At 39.1% G+C, this 23,131-nt stretch overlaps 1 protein-coding gene across 2 annotated transcripts in view; it reads right to left on the bottom strand.

The window, feature by feature from the left end:
* The window catches only part of ABCC8 (ATP binding cassette subfamily C member 8), a 117,233-nt gene that overhangs the window by 76,579 nt on the left and 17,523 nt on the right, over positions 1–23,131 (bottom strand). For both annotated transcript variants that reach the window (XM_031943450.1, XM_003773532.4), the window contains exons 4-6: positions 19,304–19,470; positions 17,417–17,659; positions 14,795–14,983 (exon numbers count right to left, since the gene is read on the bottom strand). In XM_031943450.1, coding sequence (XP_031799310.1) covers positions 14,795–14,983; positions 17,417–17,659; positions 19,304–19,470 — 599 coding nt within the window. The remainder of the gene's footprint in view (positions 1–14,794; positions 14,984–17,416; positions 17,660–19,303; positions 19,471–23,131) is intronic.

Below are 23,131 nucleotides of genomic sequence, written 5' to 3'. Positions count from 1 at the left end.
TAGGGGATACTTTGTATGATGGAAGAGGGCTTGGATTATCATTGGTGGGAATTGTCAAAGATTTGCAGAAGTTACATAGTCCAATGTGTGCCTGAATTGAAATTCCCTCTCCAACTTTCCTGAGAAGTCACCTACTAGTTACCCAGAATTTGCTTAGAGACTTTGTGTGAACTTAGAGTTCAATCTTGATTCTGCTTCTTTCTACTCAGGTAACTTTGGGCAAGTAACTTAGCCTGAGTCTCAGTTTTCTCATTTGTAAAATGATGGCGTGGGACTAGACATAGATGTAGAGCATCTATGGTCACATCTAGGACTAGATGATGGGGAGCTCATTACTTCCCAAAGTAATGCATTGCAGACATTTCCCCTCTTAACTCATGGTTTAATGTGCTTTTCTACAACTTCTACCTTTTGTTCTTGATTTTTGGGAACAGCCCTTCAGATAAATGAAAACAGCTACTGTGTCCCTTCCAATTCTCCTTTTTAAGCTAAACATCTCAATTTCTTCAATTAATCCATGTAAGGCATGGCTTTTACTCCCCCAACCATCTGTACATCCATCAGTTTATCAATTTCATAAATGGTACCTTCATATATTGAGGGCAACTAGGTGATACACTGGATAGAGCCTGGAGTCAGAAAGTCAAATCCATTCTCCTATCTGTGTTATCTGGACACTTAAGTCACTTAACCCTGTCTGCCTCAGTTTCCTTATCTGTAAAATGAGCTGGAGAAGAAAATGGCAAATCACTCCAGCATCTTTGCTAAGAAAACCCCAGAACGGGGTCATGATAATTTAGACACAATTGAAAATGACTGAACAACAACAACAAACCTTCAGATGTAATTTGACCAGGGAAAAATATGAGACTCTTACCAGCCTGGTTCTGGACAGTATCCCACAATTCCTCTCCCTATTTGTAATTCATAACCCCATACAGGCTGCTATCTAAACTGTGCTTCTATCCTGGATGAGTATTTGTACTTGGGTTGATGGATAAAGCCAACTAAACATTTCTGTTTGCTTAAAGCAGGGGTCCTCAAACTTCTTAAATAGGGGGCCAGTTCACTGTCCCTCAGACTGTTGGAGGGCCGGACTATAGTAAAAACAAAAACTTTGTTTTGTGGGCCTTTAAATAAAGAAACTTCGTAGCCCCGGATGAGGGGGATAATCATCCTCAGCTGCTGCATCTGGCACGCGTGCCGTAGTTTGAGGACCCCTGAAAGGAAGGTCTAAAGATGCCTTCCTCCTCTTAGCATGTGGACAAAGGGATTAAGGTCAGAGCTTCACCCCCAGCCCCAGATCTCCGTGCTTGGTACTGCTGGGAGCAGTTTGCTGCTGAGCTTGGGTCTCCTGGTGAAGCATCAAGGACACTGCACAAATCACTGATTAATTGAAGTCAGAGCAGTTGGAACAGTTCCCTCGATGTTTGTTATCTATCTTCTGTCATTAAAATATAGTCAGCCAAGACTGTTACTCATGCTAATAGGAAGCAATTGAGAGGGGCAGGGGAGTGATGGGTGCCCAAGAATTGAAGACAATCGGAGAATACTTAGCCAGTCATTGCTCTCTTAGGAGGGAAGTGGAAAGACTAGTGTTTATTTTGAGCAGAAGTCCAATAATTTTATCATTGTAATATAGCAAAAAGAATACTGCCTTGGGAATTGTAAAATTCAATTTCCAGCTATTTCCCTCAGGAAAATCCATCCCTTTCCCTTCCTGAACCTCAGTTTCCTCCACTGTAAAACGAGGGGACTGGCTAGCAGAATGCTTCCAGCTTTGTCATTCTAGAGTCTAAATGTCCATTTCAGCTTTTTGGTGTTCAATGCAGTTCTCAGCTAAGGTCCTGCCCATAATAGGCAACCAGGAAACAATTTTCTTGCTAAAGACACCAGGGAATAAGAGTGTTTTCTTTCAGAGGCAGCTAAGGCAGCTAAAAGAAACACTTTGATCTTGGTAAGTAAGCACTCAGGGGCTAAAATGCATCAATATTTGCATGAAGATAGAACAGTTCACTTCCCGAGAAATGATATTGCACTCACTAGCTTTTAAATGAAAATCCCATCAAAACAAAGTAAAGAGAAACAGGGCAGTATATTCATGCTTACCAGTCTGCAAAGAAACCTCTGACCCCACAAGATCAGAAGAAGGACCTCCAGGCTTTTAGCCACACAGGCCCAGGATTATTCCATTTACAGTCAGTCAATTAAGCAATTAAGCAACAAGCAAATATTTCTTAGGCACTTATTAGATGCCAGATAGTTTTTGAAGTGCAAGAATCCCTGATCTCAAAGGGTTTACATTCTATCAGAAACAACATGAGCACATAAAAGTTATACAAAAATAAACACCAAAATGAATTCAAGGTAATTTTGAAGAGAAAGCACTAGGAATTAGCACCTGGGGTAGACTAATAAAAGATTTCACACCAGCCCTGAAGTCAGGAGGATCTGAGTTCAAATCTGATCTCCTTTAACACTTCCTAGCTGTGTGACCCTGGGCAAGTCACTGAACCCCAATTGCCTCAGCAAAAAAAATCATAAATTGAGTTTTGAAAGGGACCAAGGATTCTAAGACAGAGATGAGGAAAGAGTATGTGCTGTATATAGAATACAGTCAATGTAAATCATTGAGGTGGGAGATGGAGTGCTATAGATAAGGAACAGCAAGAAAACCAATATTACTGAATCATCAGCATAGGAAGGGAAGAAATATATGAAGATGGAAATATAAGAAGGGTAGAAAAGCTAGGCTTAAAAGGAGTTTTAAAATAGAATTATGTATAGAATAATTTTACATATATACACATTTGTGTCTAATGGTAGTCATCTCTAGGGTCTCATCTCCCTAGGTAGTCATCTCCAGATGGAAGGAAGAAAAAAGAAAAAAGGGAAATTTCATGATAACATTATATAAGATGAATTTATTTTATTATATAAAAAGGATATTATGGAAAAGGAATAGCAAGTTGTACATAGTATATTTGCAGTTTCATATGCAATCCTGATTTTAATTATATTATGTTATGGAAATGCTTATTTTATTCCATAAATTACAAAGAAAATAAATTTTTAAAAATTTGGGTTCTTGAAGTAAAAAGGAAATATTAAAGTTTTTTGAGATTGGGAATAATATATTTATGTCTGTGCTATAGGATTATATATAATATTATATGTTATATGCTATATATATTATATAGCACTTTGGTAGCTATGGGGAAGATATAAAAGTCATAGATTGAAGACAAGGAGCTCAGTTAGGAGGTCAATGGAGTAGTCCAGATAAGAGGTATTGAGTACCTAGAGTGGTGGTCATTGAGAAGAAAGAAAGGGATGATTTCAAGAATTGTGGGAAATAAAATTACTAAGACTTGGAAAGTGATTGACTATGTGTGATGTGGGAAAGTGAGGAGCAGGGGACAATGATGAGGTTGCAAAATTGAGTGCTTGGAAGGATGCTAGTAACACGTGACCTAAACAGGGAAGTTTGGAAAAGTGGGAGAAGTGGGGCAAGGAAACACATGTTTTTGGACACATGAGTTGGAGATATCTATGGTTTGAAATGTCTAATATGCAGTTGGTGATGTGAGACTAGAAGATAGGAAGAGAAACTGGGGCCAGATATATACAACTATGAATCATCTGCCTAGAGATGAAAATTTAATTCATGGGAGCTGATGAGGTTAGCAAGTGAGGGGATGGAGAAGAAGAGGGAGAGGGAGAGGGAGAGAGAAAAGGGGAGAGAGAGATACGAGAGAGAGAGAGAGACAGAGAGACAGACAGAGACAGACAGAGAGAGAAATATATAGAGAGATACACAGAGAGAGAGAGACAGACAGAGAGACAGAGACACAGAGACAGAGAGAGAGACACACACACAGAGAAATACAGAGACAGAGACACACAGAGAGAAATACAGAAAGAGATACAGAGATAGAGAAATAGAGAGAGATACACAAAGAGAGAGAGACAGGCACACAGAGAGAAATACAGACAGAGAGACAGAGACAGAGAAATAGAGAGAGATACACAGAGAGAGACAGAGACAGAAATACAGAGAGACAGAGACATACAGAGAGAAATACAGAAAGAGAGAGACAGAGACAGAGACAGAAATATAGAGAGAAATACAGAGGGACAGAGAAATAGAGATACACAGAGAGATAGAGAGAGAGACAGAGAAACAGAGAAATAGAGAGAGAGACACAGAGAGAAATACAGAGACAGAGAAATAGAGATACACACACACACAGAGAGAGAGAGAGAGAGAGAGAGAGCGCTCAAGATAGAACTTTGGGGAACTGCTACATCAACAGCCTATACACATAATCAGGACACATTCTTATTGGGAGCTTCTCTCTCCTTCAGGAATAGCAGAAATCAGACACCAAAGGAATGTGACAGGTTCTTAATGAGGGATCATCCAAACCCCAGAGAGTGACAGACATCACATCATATGACACATCATGTGTGTCACTCAGATGAATTCTCTCTGGGTGCTTCCCAGAGATTCTACCCAATGTACAATAAAGACTAGTGGGGGAGGGGAAGAACAGAAGGGAGGGCTCATATCTCTTGAATCAGAACACAGAGACTTTTGGGAACAAGCTGAGCTGGGGATAAAAATTGTGAATAATGAAACATAGTGAAAAAAAGTAAAAAGGTAGTGAAATCTAGAAGTACAAAGACAACAAATTCTTTATTCAGAGATCTAGTTCCATGAAGTCTTGGGACAAATCTCTTACCAAGGGGATAGGAGAAATTTGTCTTCTGGCTGGTTTGGGAACCAGAATCTTGGGTTTTTTTTTTTTACTCATACTAACACCAGACACCCCCTCACCCTATGATTCTTCTCCTGGATCTGCTTCTGACTCTCTGAACTTTCCCACTATGCTTTTCATCCTGGAAAATGCCATTGTCCTTGAAATCCCCTTCTCTGGATGAGTTTATCCCAGAGTCTCCTTCTGTTTTTTTGTCTCCATAATAGTCATGTTGTAAAAGAAAACATAGACAAAATAAAACAAAAAAACAAAAACAAAAACAAGAAACAAAACAACTTCTCAAGAAAAATAAAGTTAAAAAAAAAAAGAAAAGAAAAGGTATCCTTCAGTCTCCATTCAGACACCACTAGTTCTTTCTCTGGGTATGGGTAGCATTTAAAAAAAAATCATAAGTCCTTCAGAATTATCTTGGATTATGCTGAGAATAGTTATGCCATTCTCAACTGATCATCTTACAGTATTGCTTTCACTTTGCACATAGTTCATTTCACTCTGCATTCAGCTCATGGAAGTCTTTCTGAAAATATCCTGCTCATCATTTTTTATAATAGTATTCCACCATAAGTATACACAGGAATTTATTCAGTTATTCCCCAACTGATGGACATCCCCATAATTTCCAATTCTTTGCCCCCAGGAAAAAGCTGCTATAAATTTATTTTTGTCTTTTTACTCTTTGTTTTTTAGTTCTTCTGGGATACAGACCTAGTAGGGGTATTGTTAGGTCAAAGAGTATACATGGTTGTATAACCCTTTGGCCATGGTTTCAAATTGTTCTATGGAATGGTTGGAGCTTTTCACGACTCTACCAACAATGCATTAATGTTTCATTTTCCCCACATTTCCTTCAAGGTTTGTCAATGCCCTTTTCTGTTCTGTTAGCCAATAGGTATGTGGCAGTACTTCAGGATTGTTTCAATTTGCATTTCTCTAATATTTTTTCATATGCCTATAGATAGTTATGGTTACTTCATCTGAAGACTGTTCTTATTTTTTGATAACTTATCAATGGAAATGGCTTTTTATATAAATTTGACTCAGTTCAGAGAAACCTGCTTCAATTTTTTTACTCTCAGAGCCCCCATTTCTGTGCTATTTTACCTTATTGGAATGTCATCTCTTTGAGGGTAAGAACTATTTTTCTTTTCGCTAGTATTTGTGTCCCCAGCACGTGTAGCCCAGGGCACGGCATGTAGCACTTAAAAATGCTTGTGACTTGACTGTTAACTTGTCAGAATCCAGACATGTGTCCCCTATTTTATACAAATTTGGGTCTTTTTTTTTTTTAATGTGGACCTTCACCTTGGAATGCCTAAAAAGCTAATTTTTAGGGAATGCCATTATGGTTTCCTCACTGGTCACAGACATAACTGGGAAGCTCATTGAAAAGCAGTCTAACAATCGGATATCTAGGCAAGGAGCCCTGAGCATATTTGGACATGGGACCGTGTTGGGGAGTCTGTGATATTGGGTTCCAGGGAGATGAAGAATTTTACCCAAGGTAACAAGGCAGTAGGTAGCAGAGCCAGCACTTCCAACTGCATATCCAGTATTCTCCACAACAACCCACTAGGGGATTGTTAAATGTTAGCTGTGAAAGCTGGCAAATCCTCTGTTTTGTAAATAGTGTAATGGAAAGACATGGACTCTGGAGTGTAGGGATCTGGGTTCAAATCCCACCTCTGACACTACCTGTGTGATCTTGTTGGGAAGTTATAGAACTTCTTTTGGCCTCAGTTTCCTCATCTGTAAAGCGAGTGTCAGAACAGCTGGCCTCTCACGTCCTTTCTAACTCTAGTGCCTTCTGGCCCTAAATTTATATTTATAGTATATATATAGTACATGGAGCAGCTTGGGCTAAGCTAGGGATAATCCTTTTTGAAGGCAGGCACACAGTTGGGGTGCCATCCGTAGTACTGCCCATCATAGTTCTGACCACTCCTGAATCTGTGTTCTTTTAAATCCACATATCATGTCCTTGTAGAGAAAGTGCAGAGACGGGGTATATTCCTCCATCTTTCTTTCTGTCAATTGGGACACTGGAAAGCCTCTTTTCCTCTCCGGGGCTACTGGGTGAGGGTGACATGTGGCAGCTGGAAGCAGAAATCTAGATCAGACATTGGCGTCTTTGTTCTAAGATCCTCCCTGCTTAATAGTGTCATGACAGATTCTGTGACAGGGTCTGAGGAAAGATGAGCTGCAAATAGAGCGGGATAAGCGGGAGGGGACCTGATGAAATCTTTAAAAGGTAATCTTTACCCATAGCACATACACACATCGAATATCTCTCCACAGCTTTGGATACAGGAAGACAAAAGGACATAGAAAGACAAAGACACATTAGTATGCTCTCTCTCATTCTCTCTGTCTGTTTTTCTGTCTCTGTCTCGCTGTCTCTGTGTCTCTATCTCTGTCTCTCTGTCTCTGTCTCTTTGTCTCTATCTCTGTGTCTCTCTCTCTGTGTCTGTCTCTGCTTCTCTCTCTCTCTTTGTCTCTGTCTCTCTGTCTCTCTCTTTCTCTCTGTCTCTCTGGGTCTCTAGCTCTGTGTCTCTGTCTCTCTCTTTCTCTGTGTCTCTGTCTCTCTGTCTCTGTGTCTCTATCTCTGTCTCTGTGTCTCTCTCTGTTTTTCTGTCTGTCTGTCTCTGTCTCTCTGTGTCTCTCTCTGTCTCTGTCTCTGTCTCTCTCTGTCTCTCTCTTTCCCCCTTTCTCCTTTCCTCCCTCCCCTCTCCTTCCCTCCTCCTTCATCTTTTTTTCTCACCTCCCCCTCTCTCTCGCCCTCCTTAAGTCTCCAGAAACATCTTCCCTGGAATCAGCCTCTGACACTTCTTTTCTGGGCTCAGCTCTACTGGCAGATTTCAGCGCCCGGGGCCGGGGATGAATTTAATTTCCCAGCCCCTTGAGCCCTGATCAGTGGCATGTAGTGCACGTGATGATGGGGGAGTGAGTGATGAAGGGTTCCTTGGCCCCTACGTGCATCTCACTGGGGAGGAAGGGAGGAGGGAGAGGCAGGGAGGTCAGAGGGGAGGAAGGAAGATCTGGCAGAGACGTGGAAACCTCCAGTAATCCAACAAAACAATACAAGTGGCTCGTCCTTGTGGATGCCAAGGACATGGGCTCTCGCTGGCCTGGAAACTGAAGCGAGTCCAGGCTGGGCTGTTTACAACACCAGTGAGGTCTGCTCGTGGGCCAAGGCTGCCGGGGGGAGGATTTAGGCTGTGCTTGGGGAAAACATTCCTTGGATCAATAGAGCAATCGAGATAACATAGTTACAGAGCTTTGTGAACCTTGAAGATCTGTGAAAATGCTAGTTGCTGTAGTCATTGAAAGGATGTTAGAGGTCTTCTAATTTAACCCTGGTTTTACAGATGAGGGAATATAATAATAACTTATTATCAACAAATAATAATAAATAATTATTATTCAGAACTGAAAAGGACTTTAGAGGTCTCATCCAATCTCATTTTATAGATGAAGGTATATAATAATAATTTATTATCAACAAATAATAATATTTTTTAGAATTGGAAAGGACTTTAGAAGTTTAGTTCAATCTTATTTTATAGATGAGGGAATATAATAATAATTTATTATTAACAAATAACAATAAAAAGTTATTATTTAGAACTGGAAAGGACTTTAGAGGTCTCGTCCAATCTCATTTTACAGATGAGGGAGTAATTAGAATGATTATTATTATTAATTGATAACAATATATAACAGTTGCTTGTATTCAGAGTAAGAAGGGGCTTAAGAGTTCTTTTTAGTACCACCTCATTTTGCAGATGAGGGAATGATGATAATAATTAATTAATAATAAATTTTTATGATTATTTGGAGTTGGAAGAGACTTTATAGAATTCTAATTATTATAGATAGGGGAATAGAAAAGTAAAGAGATTAAATGATTAAAAAGAATGACCTACAATTGTAGCAGAGCCAAAATTTGAGCCCAAGGCTTAGACTCCAAGTGAGGGATGAGTCCACTAACTTCATCCTGGGGGAAGGGGAGAAAAGAGCTGCTTAGTATTGGGTATGACATTGGCCAATCTCCTTCCTTATGGACAAGTATAAATGATGAGTAGCATCATATCATGGCGTAGTAGCTAGAGTGCTGGACACAGAAAAGACTTCTCATCAGAAGCTATTTCTGGCATTTAATCAATGTGTGACCCTGGACAGGTCATTTAGCTATTCTGAATCTACAGTTGGGTGTGATAGTCTTGAAAATCCTCTTAACTCTGTCTCCAGCTCTACGGTTCTGTGAAAGTCTTCAAGTCTTTTTCCACAGCACCAAAAATAGATCCTCTGATAAAGAATAGGAACAGGGGCTTTCAACCTTAACCTATAGATAGTAAACAGAGACTGCTCAATAAATCTAAATTTCTCTGGTTGGCTAGAAGTTCTACCTTCCTAATCCAGTTAGGCTTATTGACTCCCAGCATTCCTTGTGTAGAAAAATCTGTTTGTGTAGCCCAAGTTATGAGGAAAGGTAAGATACTGCTTTTTGTCATTCTTCTGTCCTATGTGGAACTCTTTCAAAGCATGGGGTAAACCATGATCCTTGTTCTGGGTGGTGGAGGTGGTGATAATGCAGCTAGGTGACATAATGGATAAAACACTAGATTGAGAGTCAGCTTGAATCCTTCCTCAAATGCTTGTTAGCTGTAGGACTCTGAGCAAGTCATTTCATTTCTCTTAGTCTTCGTTCCCTCATCTGTAAAATGGTGGTATTAATAGTATTTATTTCGCAGGATTATTAAAAGGCTCAGATAACATAATAAATATAGGGAACTTGGTGAAGATTTAAACCCACCATACAAATGTTAGCTATTATTATGTTAGCTATGATGCAGCAGAATTCTTCCACTGTTCTTGGATCAGCTGCAGAAGCTGAAAATGTATAACCTCCTAAAGCCCATGCAATATGCCCAAACAGAGGATAAATTCTTCCGCCTGGGAAATTACATTTCATATTCCCTGGCGTAGCATTTCTCTCCCCACTCTGACCCCCCACATCGAGGCATGGAGGATTAATTGTAACTTGGGCAAAATGAAATTTAATCAAAACCCTGTGAGGATTAACTGCTGCTTGAGGTTTAGGACCTCATTAGATGGATAACATTACGTGAGGGTAAGCCATCAATTATTCAAGTCACTAATTATGTCTCTGCTTTTTTTCCCCTCTGCTTGTTTGTGGTTAAGAGGTTAGAGTCTCTCCCTCATTGGAAAAAGAAGGTTCTAGTCCTCATAAAGAATGATGATTTTCTCATTCTGTAATTATCTGAAATGAATCGGTTATAAAAAAGTAAAAGAAAGGACAAAAGGATCCAGGTTAAAAAAGAAAAAATAAACTCAGCAAAGTCAACATCTTTTCTCCGGTTCCTTCCTCTGGCTCCAGATAATCAGTGGTCCTGACAAAGCTCTGGTTTCATAACAAAACCAAACACCAGCTCAGGACCTTTCACAGAGTTAGTGCTTAAACATTTGTTGCACAAATGAACAAAACCATGCATGTCGATTGATTCTATGAGATGAATAGTCTTGTGCTAATCCTTTCTATTTGTAGTCAGAAGATTTACTCATAGACAGTTTGAGCTGAAAAGACGTTATAAATCATTGAATGAAAGTTTTCAGCTTGGGGGACACCCAAGGAGCTCGATCCCTTAATTTTACACATGAGGAAACTGATACCCGGAGAAGAGAAGAGATTGAATAAGGTCATATAAGCAGTTAACAGCAGACCCAGGATTTTATTCCAGGTTCCAAATTCAGTGAGCTTTTTTTTATAATACAAGTTAAATATCTTCAATTTACAGAAGAGGAAACTGAGATACTTGTTCAAGGCTACTTCATAAGTTAGTGAAAGAGTCAGGATTTGCACCCATGTCTCTTGACTCCCTATTCAGTGATCTTTCTAGTGAACCAAAAAAAATCAGAGCAGGATTTCTTAAAAACAGGATATTCCAGGAAGGCATTTTTTTTAGCATTAAGTTGCATGTCTATTTCTCTTTAGGATGGGTGTTCTTCACTTGTGGTCTGTGAACTTTTTTTAAACTGTATTTCAATCCAAATGTTTTCTTTTATAATCTGATTCCTTGTTTTATGTTTTTAAAAATATGATTCTGAGAAGGGGACCATAGACTTCACAAGACTGCTTAAGGGATCCATGACCAAAAAGGTTAAGAATTTCTTCTGTAGGGTTAAAGAATCCTGCATCAATAGTGGTTATGCTGGATTGGAAGAGGAAAGGAGGAGAGCAGGGTCTTAGAATACAGAGTGGAGCTACAGAGCAGCCAGGCCCTTGGAGGCTTCAGGGCAGGACAGCAGCTCAGACCATGAAAGGAATAAATTTCTTTCAGACCCAGGGAAACAGCCTTGAGGCTGTGGCATCCACTGCCTCGCAGGGCCTGCTCTTTGCTGCAGTGCTATCATTTAAATCAAAATATCAGCAGAATGTAGGGAGAAGAGCAGGGTGGGGTTGTGGGGAGACCCCACAAAAGCTTGCCTCCGGAACGATTGCAATGACCCAAATGAAAAATAAGGATGGGGATTAGAGCTTTTTTTATCCCCAGGATCATGCAGTTCAACAAACCCTTCCTATATTTCAGACACTGCTGAATATACTTGGGACAAAAGTCAGATGGACCCTGGTTCAAGGTACTTATATTTTACAGGAAGGAAGAGCATATATACAGGAGAATGAATACAAAGTACTGTAGTCTATGGTTCTCGAGCATCAAAGGGTCAATCTTTGGGACGAGGGTGTATGTTGTGCTCTACTTAAGTTTATAGTCTTCCTTTGGCTTACACTGCCTATACCTAGAATTTATCTTGGGATATCAGAACACAGGTCATGGCTAGACTTCCACAGTCATAAGAAACAAGGTCCCCAACTCCTGTGTAAGCTTTCAAGGTGACTAATGCATATTGAGTATGAAACAGTCTTTATTCCACTGCACAGACAATAGAGGGTCTATAAAACACTCTCATTAATGAAAGTAGAAAATACATAAACCACACATTGGTTCATAAACAATACCTTGTATTCTCTACATGGATAAAAAGATAGTAAAATCCCCAAGAATGAGAGGACTTGATAACTGCAGAAAATATACATAGTTAACCCATAAATATTACACTATAACCTTTAAATAGAAAACCAAAAAAAAAAAAAATAGAAAAATCCTTAAGAATCAGAGGGGTTGATAATTGATGACCTATCTCCTATCATGCCATCTACCTACAGAGCTTTATGATTATCTCATTCGACTCTCACTACAATCTTGGGAGGTAGATGATATTATTGTTTGTATTTTATAGTTAAGGAAACTGAGGCAAATAGAGATTAAGGGACTTGTCCAGGATCACAAGCTACAATCTAGTGTCTGAGGCTAGATTGGAATTCAGATTTTCCCAACTCTGTGTCTAGCTATCCATTATACCACCCCAAATAAAAACATTTATTGCTCAGATTATTGGGTGCGCAGCCTATTTGGTTAGTCCACCAGTACACACACATATACACAGACATACAGATATACAAACATATGCACATGCTGTGCTCTATGAACAAACCAGAATTGAATTAGCCCAAAACAAATATAAGATGTGTAAAATTAGAGAAGCCACCCCAAATGTTTATAGGGACTATTTGTGTCCAGTCTGAGGCAGAGCATTCTGAGCTCCTATTGGTCTGATCAACCAAAACTAGTTGGTCAGATAACTTGACTCTAACATAATAATGTCATTTTGATCCTTTTTGAGTATGAAGGACAAGCAACCAACCACATATACATATATATATATATATATATATTTATAGGTAGATATAGATATGTGTAATCATGTGTATAAATAAACATGTACACATATAGATTTTAGATATAGAAATAGAGGTATATATCTATATATCTTTCTCTAATCTAGAGATATATCTGGTACAAGTACCACAGTTGGACAGAATGAGGGGAGCAGGAGAATGAGCTGCAATTACTTGGAGTATCATGCTGCTCTTTCAATAATCTCAAGCTGCTCGTTGATGCAAAGCCCATCTCTTTCCCACTAATATTCTCCTGGTGATGTCCCATGAATCATGAAACGCCATGATCTCAGAAGAATTAAGTTTTCATATAACCCAAGGATTAATAGAAAGATTCATTGTAGGGATTATCACAGCATATCACTTAGGGTAATTTGTACAAGAAAGGTGGCAGTGAAAACATAAGATCACAGCATTATGAGATGAAAGAGACCCTAGAACTCACTGAGCCCAATTTCCTAATTCTACAGATAAGGGGACAACTTCAGCACTTAAATGACAAAATCACCCAGGGAGGAAGCAGAGCAGATTTTCTGACCCCAAATCATTGGAGATTCTTTTCACGACAATATACCTACCCCTAATTTATCTTTATCCAAGATGGGTGTTCTGGGGGGATGTAAAGAAAGTCACAGATATGAACTGTACAGAATGAGAAAGTATCAGAGAATTACAATCTATAGGGGTGGCAGAAATATCTCCATCAGTGACAATCCGGATATGTGCTATTATCCAAGCATGAAGATAAATATTTAAAGCCATGATATCCCAGACAGCGGCCCTTCTATTATGGGTCTGAACCCCTGATCATCAGAGAGGCAGTGAGTATACTGATGGTTATAAGACCAAAGGGAATCAAAGAGCTCCCGCTCCAGTGACTGAGTTCTGGATACCCCCAGATTCACTGCATCATTATTTTCCCCATGTCCTGACAGTAAAGACTGAATCTTCTTAAACTGTGCTTTGCGACCCCATATGAGGGTAAGTAACCAAATGTGGAGGTTGTGAAAAATTTGGCAACAGTAAAAGATTTCTGAATGTAACAGCCAAAAAATTAATTCAAAATCAAACGTGTAATGAATCCGAGATGTTTCTGGCAGTGCTTGCCCACATTGCACATGCGACTTCACTTCAGCCTTGGTTTTGAACACACAATATGTGCTCTTTGTACTGTGCATGCACAAACACTGCCAGAGACACCTGGACTCAGATTCTAGATGGGGTCGTATAAAAATTTCTTGGGGAAAAAGGGGGAGCTAGTGGAAAAAGTTTAAAAAGCCATGGTATAGACCACCTTTTGGGAAATAATATTGTTTCAAGACCAACCGATCTGCTGCTCCCAAACAGATTTCAAGGAAGAAAAGACTGGATTTCTCCAGAAACAAATGCAGCCCATGATGATAGTAACAGTGTGGTGTTGTGCATTGAACACCGGACTTATGGGAAGGTCTGGATTCAAATCCAGATTTTGGGCCTTCCTAGTTATATGATGGGGGCATGCCATTTAAGGCCTCTGAATCTCAATTTCTTCATCAAAATATAGGAATAATGCCCACAAAACTTGCCTCAAAGGTGGTGCTATAGGAATGATATATATAAAGTAATTTTTAAATTTTAAAGTGCTATATAAATGCGAGCTCTATTATTATTGTGATTATTAAGCAAATTAAGATCTAGTCAGTCTTTCCCTTACAACAGCCCTACAAAGTAGGTAGTACAATTGTGATGTTCATTTTATAGACAAGGGAACTGAGTCTAAGAGATTATAAGTGATTTTTCCAAGGTCATATAGCTATTAAATGTCAGGTTAGTATTTCAAACTCAAGGTACAGAATCATAGATTTATAGATGAGAGGAATTTTAGAGGTCATCAAATTCAACTTCCTCATTTTAGAAATGGGGAAACTGAAGTCTAGAGTAAATGTTTGAGGCAGGACTAGAAACCTGGTTACTTGAGTCCAAGGTGAGACTTCTTTCCCCTGTACACCATCTCTCTTTGCTCTCCAGTATAATCAGTGATGTGTCCTATTTAGCATATCGGGGTGGTTTAGACCAAGGCTAGTGAAGATACATTGACATTCTCTTACAAATATCCTGCCTTGGAAGCTCCCTCTGCACTTAGTGGGTGAGAGAATGGGCTGAGCCTCTTCCCTGCTCCCTGGAAAGGACCATTTGGTTCACAGGGATTGCTTACCTTTGGCTGGAAAACTCCATTTTCTTTCCCAAGGTGGTTGACAATTCCAAAAATGCACAATGGCCCCGCAAATCCTAGGAAGTCAGCCAAGATCCGGAAGGTGCTGCTGAGGACCAGCCTTCTCCCAAAGGCATGGCAGAGAGCACACCAGATGGCCCGAGAGCCCTGGGAATATCTGGAGCCCTTCCCCTGGTCCAGCAAGAAAGCACAGCAGCAAAGTCAGAGCTCTTACAGCAGATGGGGCAACCTGTGCCCAGGAGATTAACACTGATCGCCACCTTCCCAGGTATTTCCCCTCTTTCCCCACCTGGACTCTCTTTCTACTCCTCAATCACTACGATAATAGCAGCTTATTATATACAACACTTGAAATTCCTAATGGCTGCTGTCTCCTTGGACTTGGATGGGCTCGCTGAGATTAAGAAGACAGAACCTATTTTAATCAGGGAGAGCTGGGAAGTTGGAGGTATTTAGTTTACTCATTTTAGTGCATCACTATCCATCTTTCTCTGCAAGTTAGTTTATATGTATGTATATATTGAGGCAACATGAGGGAAAGGCAAAAATATCCCAGATGGATGGGAAATCTGTACCTGTGCCACTCACTAGCTATGGGATCTTTTTGTTTTATGGGTCAGTTTACCCATCTGCAAAATAGGGATCATTGCCCCTATCCTGACTACTTCTCAGAGTGTAATATGGCTATACAAACTATCCCCAAGTATTTGGAGGGCTCTCATCAAGAAGAGGGATAAGATTTGTTTTGCTTGTCTCTAAGGGAGAATAATGAGTGGGAGCTGCAGAAAGGCAGTTATTTCTTCAAAAGCTTTCATACAAACAAAATTAATATAACTAGGAGTAGAAAAGACACTGTCAATTGTTTCTGTCACATGAAATAACTCTGATAGAGGTCTGATCTCCAAAATTTATAGGAAATTGGCACAAATCTATGTCGTGCCCCAAGTGTAAGTAGTTAAAATCTAAAAATAGTTAAAAGGAGACAAAAGGTAAATGATGAACTATATGAGGTAGATAGATAGTGTAGTGGATAAAATGCTGGACTCAGAGTCAGGAAGACTTAGAGTTCAACTCCTACCTCAGATACTTTCTAGGCATATAGTAGACAATGAGTGAATGTTTGTTGCTTGCTTTACTCTGTGATCTCTCAACCTGAGTTCCCTTAAATGTAAAATGAGCAGCGACTTCCCAGAATTTTTTGAGGCGCAAATAAAACAACATATGTAAAATATCTGGCAAACCATAAAAACAATATGTGTGCTAGCTGTCGTTATATTATAAAAATGGTCCCAATACTAATGAGAGAAATGCAAATTAAAACAGTTCAGTTTTCACTTCTAATTCAGGAGATTGGCAAGATTACAAATGACAAAGTAATCAGTGTTATTCAGGAACCATGGGAAGAATGGCACACTAATACTGTTGGTGGAGCTGCAAATTGGTCCATCCATTCTGGAAAACAATTTGGAATACCACTAGGAAAGTGACTAGAGGTATCACCAGTGGGCTTTTACCCCAGAGAAGTCAAAGACAAAAAGACATCTCTAAATACCAAAATATTCATAGCAGCACTTTTATGATATGAAAAATTCAGAAGCAAAGAGTGTGCCGTCAACTAGAGAATTTCTGAACAATTCTGTGGTTCATGAATATTATTTCTGAACAATTTCTATGGTTTATGAATATGATAAAATATCATTCTGTGGTACAAAATGAATAAAAAAAATACGAAAAAGCCTGGGAAAGACTACATGGATTATTGCAGAGGAAAATGAGAACCAGAACAACTATATCCAAGAATAACAATTAAGCAAAAGCAAACAATGTTAAAAGAGGTCAGAACTGATAGCAATGTGATGACCTGACTTCACAGGAGTGATGCTGAAACTGATCTCTCTTCTTTCATCAGAGAGGTGGTAGACTATGGATACAAAATGAGGCATATGCTGTCAGATATAATCAAAGTGTTTTACTTGCTTAATTGATTTCAAGGGAGGCTCCTACTTGAGAAAATGGTAGAATTGGGAAATTATGATGTAAAAAGAAAAAAAATTATATAAGACTTCAGAAAACATTCTAATTTCATATAAAGGAAAAACTTTCTAATAGTCATAGATAGAATTAATATAGTATTTAAGGTTTGCAAAGTATTTTACAAATATTATCTCATTTATCTTCATAAGAAAAATGAGAGGTTGGTGTTATTATTATCATGATTTTATAGATGAGGCAGGCCACATTTAAATGACTTGCCCAGGGCCACATTTAGGATTTGAACTAAGTTCCTCCTGACCATACTAAATTGCTTCTATTGAAGTGATCTAAATTACCTAGAGAGAGAAGTTCTTTATCACTGGTAGGTTTTTGGTTTTTTAACAGAGGGCCACCTTTAGAGTGGATTTTTGCTCAGGTTTGACAAAATGCCTTCCAGGGTCACATGTGGGTATGAAATCTGGTAATTCTGTGAAAGCCTTTTAAAATTAAGCTGTGATGGACTATGAAAATAGAATGCGAACCCTCCTTCTGTGAATATAGAGAAACTGTTAAGTTCTTCTGAGCATCCAGAAGGCTATTCTCCTGATGAGGACCATGTCCATCACTTACCTTCTGGGCTTCAAAGGCCTCTCGGAGGCGCAGGTAGTTAGTCCGGGCCCTCATGGCAATGGGCAGCTTCCCGATGGCCTTCAGGTCAATGGGTTTCTTATGCGCTGTCTTGATGAAGGTGTTCATCCACCAGTAGGTCCCCTTAGACAGCAGATTCACAAAGGGCTGCAGGAAGCGTACGCCCAAGTCCTGTAGATCCTCTGGTGGCTTCACCTCCTTGGGTGTCTTGAAGAATACATATCTCTAAGAAGTACACATACAGTGGAGAGTGAATGTCCCTAGATGACTCGACTCCCCTGCCCCAAATACTTAAGGTAAAAAATTCTAGAGCTTAATCTCTGAGAGGTAGGATGAAAAAGACCCTGAATTCTGAGGATAGCCTAGCTGAATTCTAGTCTAAGCTTTATTGCTTACAAGCTTAATTAACAAATTTGGAGCTGAAAAGGACATCAGAGACCACTCATTCTTACCTACTCTTTTCAGACTTAAAGAAACCAAGGCCCAGGAAAGATGAATGACTTTCCCAAATGATATTTGGTCTTCTGACCAAAAAGATGCAAGAGAAGTCTCTGTGTATTTCTAAATCTTGTTCCTCAACTGTCTCAAATGAGCAGACTTGCATTACTCCTTCATGAAGTTGTTGGGAAGGATCAATAAAATAACAGATTTCTTTGTAACCAGAAAAGCCTTGTGGCAGTAGGAGCTTTCGCTAGTGATATCTGGGAAAGGAGATCCTCATCTCCTGGACCATTTATTTATTGAGGCAATTGGGGTTAAGTATCTTGCCTGGGGTCACACAGCTAATAAGTGTCAAGTATCTGAGGGTGGACTTGAACTCAGATTCTCCTGACTCTAGGGCTAGTGCCCTATTCATTGGGCCACCTAGATGCCCTTGTGAGCATTCATTTCAATGCTTCATGACCTCTTGAGTCTATTCTCAGTCAGTCTTGGTACAATTTAAGCTGGAGGCAGTCAGTGGAGATGGAGAATCTGAAATTAAATTTGACCCTGTTAAATACAAGTAGCTTGCCTCTTCTGGTCATCTATAAAATGAAAGGATTTGACTACCTCACCTCTCAGTTCTCTATAAGTTTTAAATCTGGTGGATCTTATGAGTTATTTATTTCTCCATAGGATCAAAGATTTACAAAAATTTACGAGACAGCCATAAGAATGGTATTGTAGAAAGGACATTGGATTTGGAGTTATATTGGACCTGGATTTGAATCTTGACAATCACTTGCTGCCTGTGAGACCTTGGACAGCGCCTGGGGCTTTCATTTCTTCTCAAAGAGGAGATCTCTAAGGTACTTTTCAGATATAAATCTGTGACCCATGACTTGTGCGTGACTTATCATTTATCTATATTTCACTTCTCTGAGCCTCAGTTTACTTTTCTATAAAATGAGAGGATACAACTAAGTAGTCTCTTAGCTCCATTCTGCTCTAAATCTACGATTCTATGAATCCCTTCCTGTCCATATTCACCTGTGGGTTTTTTTTTCCCTACAAACTACAAAATTTAGACCATTGCAATTTTTTTGAATGTTTGATTTTCCTATCACTTCTCAAACCCTCCAACATCCCTCATACTGATATGACTTTAAAAAGAATTAGGTTATACATGCACATTCATTTTTAAAAATGTATTCTGTATGAGTCATATTGGGAGAGAAAAATCAGAACAAAAGGGAAAAACCATCACATGGTTCTTGTTAATCCCACCTAACAGAGCCCAGGAAAGCCGACATGGATCTCTGGAGTTAGATAGAGGGAAAATACCCACCAGCAAAAGAACTCATTGAAAGCTGTCCCAAGCCAAGCTTAGTTGTCCCACTGGAGCACCCAAAGCAGAGATGGTGACATGGCAGGTTAGGAGCTGCTTACCCTTACTCTGATGACATTGATTTCCACAGTCAGGAGCATTCCATAGAGGATGACCAGTAGCCCAGTAAGGCAGAAGCGGAGCTGAGAAAATCCAATTGCATTGTCATAGAACTTGACAAACTTGATCGTCTTGGTTATGAAGGCCAGAGTCCAGTAAATCAATAAGGCTGAAATTGAGAAAAGGGAAATGTGTGTATGTGTGTGTGTGGACTTAAATAGAAAGAGCTATGAATCTCTGTGTGAGGGTGGGTGAAAGTTTGGGTGTGTGTGAACCTATGTTGTTCAGTTGATTCTGACTATTCATGACCCCATGTTGGGGAGGGTTTCTTGGCAAAGATACTGGAGTGACTTGCTATTTCTTTCTCCACCTCATTTTATAGAAAGGAAACTGAGGCAAATTGGGGTCAAGTGACTTGTACAAGGTCATATAACTATTAAGGGTCTGGTCTGAAGTCAGATTTGAATTCAGGAGGATGAGTCTTTCTGATTCCAGACCTAGGACTCTATCCACTGTGCCACCCAGCTGCCTTTGTGAACCTATACATGAGAGTGAATCTGTGTGTGAGGATGGGTCTGTGTACAGATATGATCTTCTAGAAGGGGGAAGCTGGGTTAGGGGATGGTGTGGTGATTAGAGGCAACATGGTAGAATGGTTGAGCACTGAACTTGGTATCAGGTAGACCTGGGTCCAAATACCACCTCAGATGCTTATTAGTTGCATGACATGCATTCCTGAACCTCAGTTTCCTCACCTGTAAAATTATGAAGTTGAACCTGATGGCTGTTAAGGCCTCTTGTAGCTCTAAATCTATGATAACATGATCCTAAGTGCATGTATGTCTCAGTCTCAGTTTCTTCTCCTGTAAATAGGGATATAATAATCCCTAACTACAATGTTGAAAGATCATATAACATAATTTATATAAAGTGCTTGTAAAGCATAAGATACCAAATAGATAGAAGTTGTGATGATGATGAAATTGAGTGTAAGTTCAAGACATTCTGGCTTCCACTACTCCAATCAATCAATTAATCAATCAATCAATCAACAAGTACTGATTAAGTGCCTATTTTGTGTCAGGTACTGTACCACCGAGGAGCTCAATACAAAGAATAAAATACTCCCTATTCAATAGGAGCGTACATTTTGCCCCTAGCCACCTTCTCCTATAGCATATATTATGTATTACAGATCAGCCCCCTGGGAGAGCAGTGGAAGAGCTCCTGGAAGGAGCATGGTAAATCCATTTCTTGTTCCTTAGAAACTGCCAACCCTTTCTTTTCCCAGGAGATAACTTAGGTTATAAAAAGCAAATCTTGGTTACTCACTGTTTTGTTTTCTTATGAATTAAAAAATAGACTAACATAAGCTGCCCTACTGAGGGGGAGTTGTTTTGGGTCAGTGAGTGCTCCTAGTTGATTGAAAGGTTTCTTAGGAAACTGAACCCTGAGATTGTTGCTTATCACCACCCTGCCCAGCCTAGAGACTGGAATGTCAGCATCTGTCAAGTAAGTTACCTACCACCCACACCTGGTTGGCATGAGATGCCTGACTTTCCTCTGAGACTACTCAAGAGGGAGTCTGATTTACTCTGTGTGTACTGTGTATAACTTGGATAATACATATAATAATATATATCCATATCACATTTTACATATACCTATAATGCCTATATTACAGATATTTATTATTTATAGGGCAATGTTGAAAAATATTTAAAAACTGGCTCTCAAAAAAAGTACACACAATATACTTTTAAGTGCAATTTGCATTATTAACATTTTTGCCATCACTTTCTTAAGTCTAGACTGGGGATGACTAACTCAAGGCAGCCAGCTGTATGAAGCCTGCACAACTCCCAAGTACTCTGAAGACAGATTAAAATATAATTAGGAGGGGCAGCTAGGTGGTGCAGTGGATAAAGCACCAGTCCTGAGGTCAGGAGGACCTGAGATCAAATCTGATCTCAGACACTTAACACTTCCTAGCTGTGTGATCTTGGGGAAGTCACTTAATCCCAATTGTCTCAGCAAAAAAAAAAAAAAAAAAAAAAATTAGGAAATGTTTAATAAAATAAATAAAGATATAATGTAACATAAATAATGTTAATTTGTATTCTTCTAAGTCAATAGGGAGCCATTTCTATTTCAATTGAACAATTCTGGTCTGGATAACCAAGAAAACAATAAGTTAAACCATATATGTTTGTATCCTTTACCAATTTCATGAGTCCCTTCTACCTGGTTCCAGCACATTCCTATATATATATATATATATATATATATACGCACATATACTATATGCAGACACGTGTATATACATATATATGTAAATATATGTATACTTAAAACCACATAAGTTATATGTATGCACACATATATCTTGCATATATATATATAGCTATTTGCATGTCGTCCCTTCTCTTTGAATGTGAACTCCTTGAAAACAAAGGGCATTTTTTCTATCCCTAGTTTTTCCATTAATGCTTTGTTGAAAATATCTTTGAAAGACTTAAGGATTCTGATCAGTGCTACAACCACCTATGATTTCAGAGGACAAAATGATGAATATACCATATTCTCCTGACAGAGATTATGAATTCAGGGTGCAGAATGAGGCAATTTTTTTGAGCATGAAGAATCAGTCATTTATTTTCCTTTACTATTCATAGAAAAGGTCCCTATCCCTCCTCCCTCATCCCTCCCCGCCAAGTCAGGAAATGAGTTGGGAAGGAGAGATAATTGATTTTTTAAATGGAAAAAATAAAATTTAATTAAAAAATTAATGCTTGTTGACTGCCCTCTTTGGCAGCAGCAAGGCATTCTGGAAGCTCTAAACTAAAGCTAAGGCTCTCCTCTGCTGCATGCAAAGGAGAGGGGCAATGTTCTACATCAAAGCTTCTTAAACAGTGTGTCATGATGGGATCATGTAACTGAATGTAGGCATCATGAAATTATAATTTATTATTGGTAAATTTTTGGTCTGTATACACACACACAAATACACACACATATAATACCTATAAAATTTCTCAGATGAAAAGGGGTTGTAAGTGGAAAAAGTTTAAGAAGCCCTGGTCTCCATAAAGGTGCTGACCATTCTGTCATCCACCAGCACCTTGGACTTCACCAGACTATGTAGCATTATTCAGACATGACATCAAACTATGGTTCAATTCTAGCTGCTATATTTAAGGAGAACACATATAAATTGAAGAACACTCAGGAGTGGTTAACCAGGATGGGAAAATCCTTTAGGATCATGCTGGTTTTTTTTTTTAACTCAAAGAGAAGAAGATTTGGGAATAGGAGAAGGGAGAGGTAGGGAGAATGACCCTGGTAACTAGTATGAAGTAACTGATTGGCTGTTTTCTCCATAAAGGTCTCCATAAAGGGACCAGATTTATTCTGCTCCACCTCAGAGAGCAGGACCAAGAACTACGGATGGAGATTAAAGAGAGGCACAAAAAACTTCTTAACAATTGGAACTCTTGCTTAAAGTCAAATAGTAAGTAAGAAGAGCCAGCATTTGAACCCATGTTCTCCCTCTCGAAAGCCAGCACTCTTCATGCTCTCCCTTAGAATTCTTCAAGTGAAGGCTGGATGATCATTTTAGGGGGAATTTGCAAAAAAGGATTCCTGATCACATATGAGCTACACAAGATGGTCTTTGAAGTCCTTTCAAAGTGATATTATTTTGTTTAAAATAAAGAGCCCCAGATTGGGAAATCAACAGACTGAGTAATCCTACAATAGGCTCCCAGATTTCTGTTATCTCTGATTGCCAGTCTTCAAAATGGGGAGACTTAAAGGATCATAGAATTAGA

This window comes from Sarcophilus harrisii, chromosome 6, assembly GCF_902635505.1.
Source record: "Sarcophilus harrisii chromosome 6, mSarHar1.11, whole genome shotgun sequence".
Taxonomy (NCBI): Eukaryota; Metazoa; Chordata; class Mammalia; order Dasyuromorphia; family Dasyuridae; genus Sarcophilus; species Sarcophilus harrisii.
This window is presented reverse-complemented; position numbering and strand designations above follow the sequence as displayed.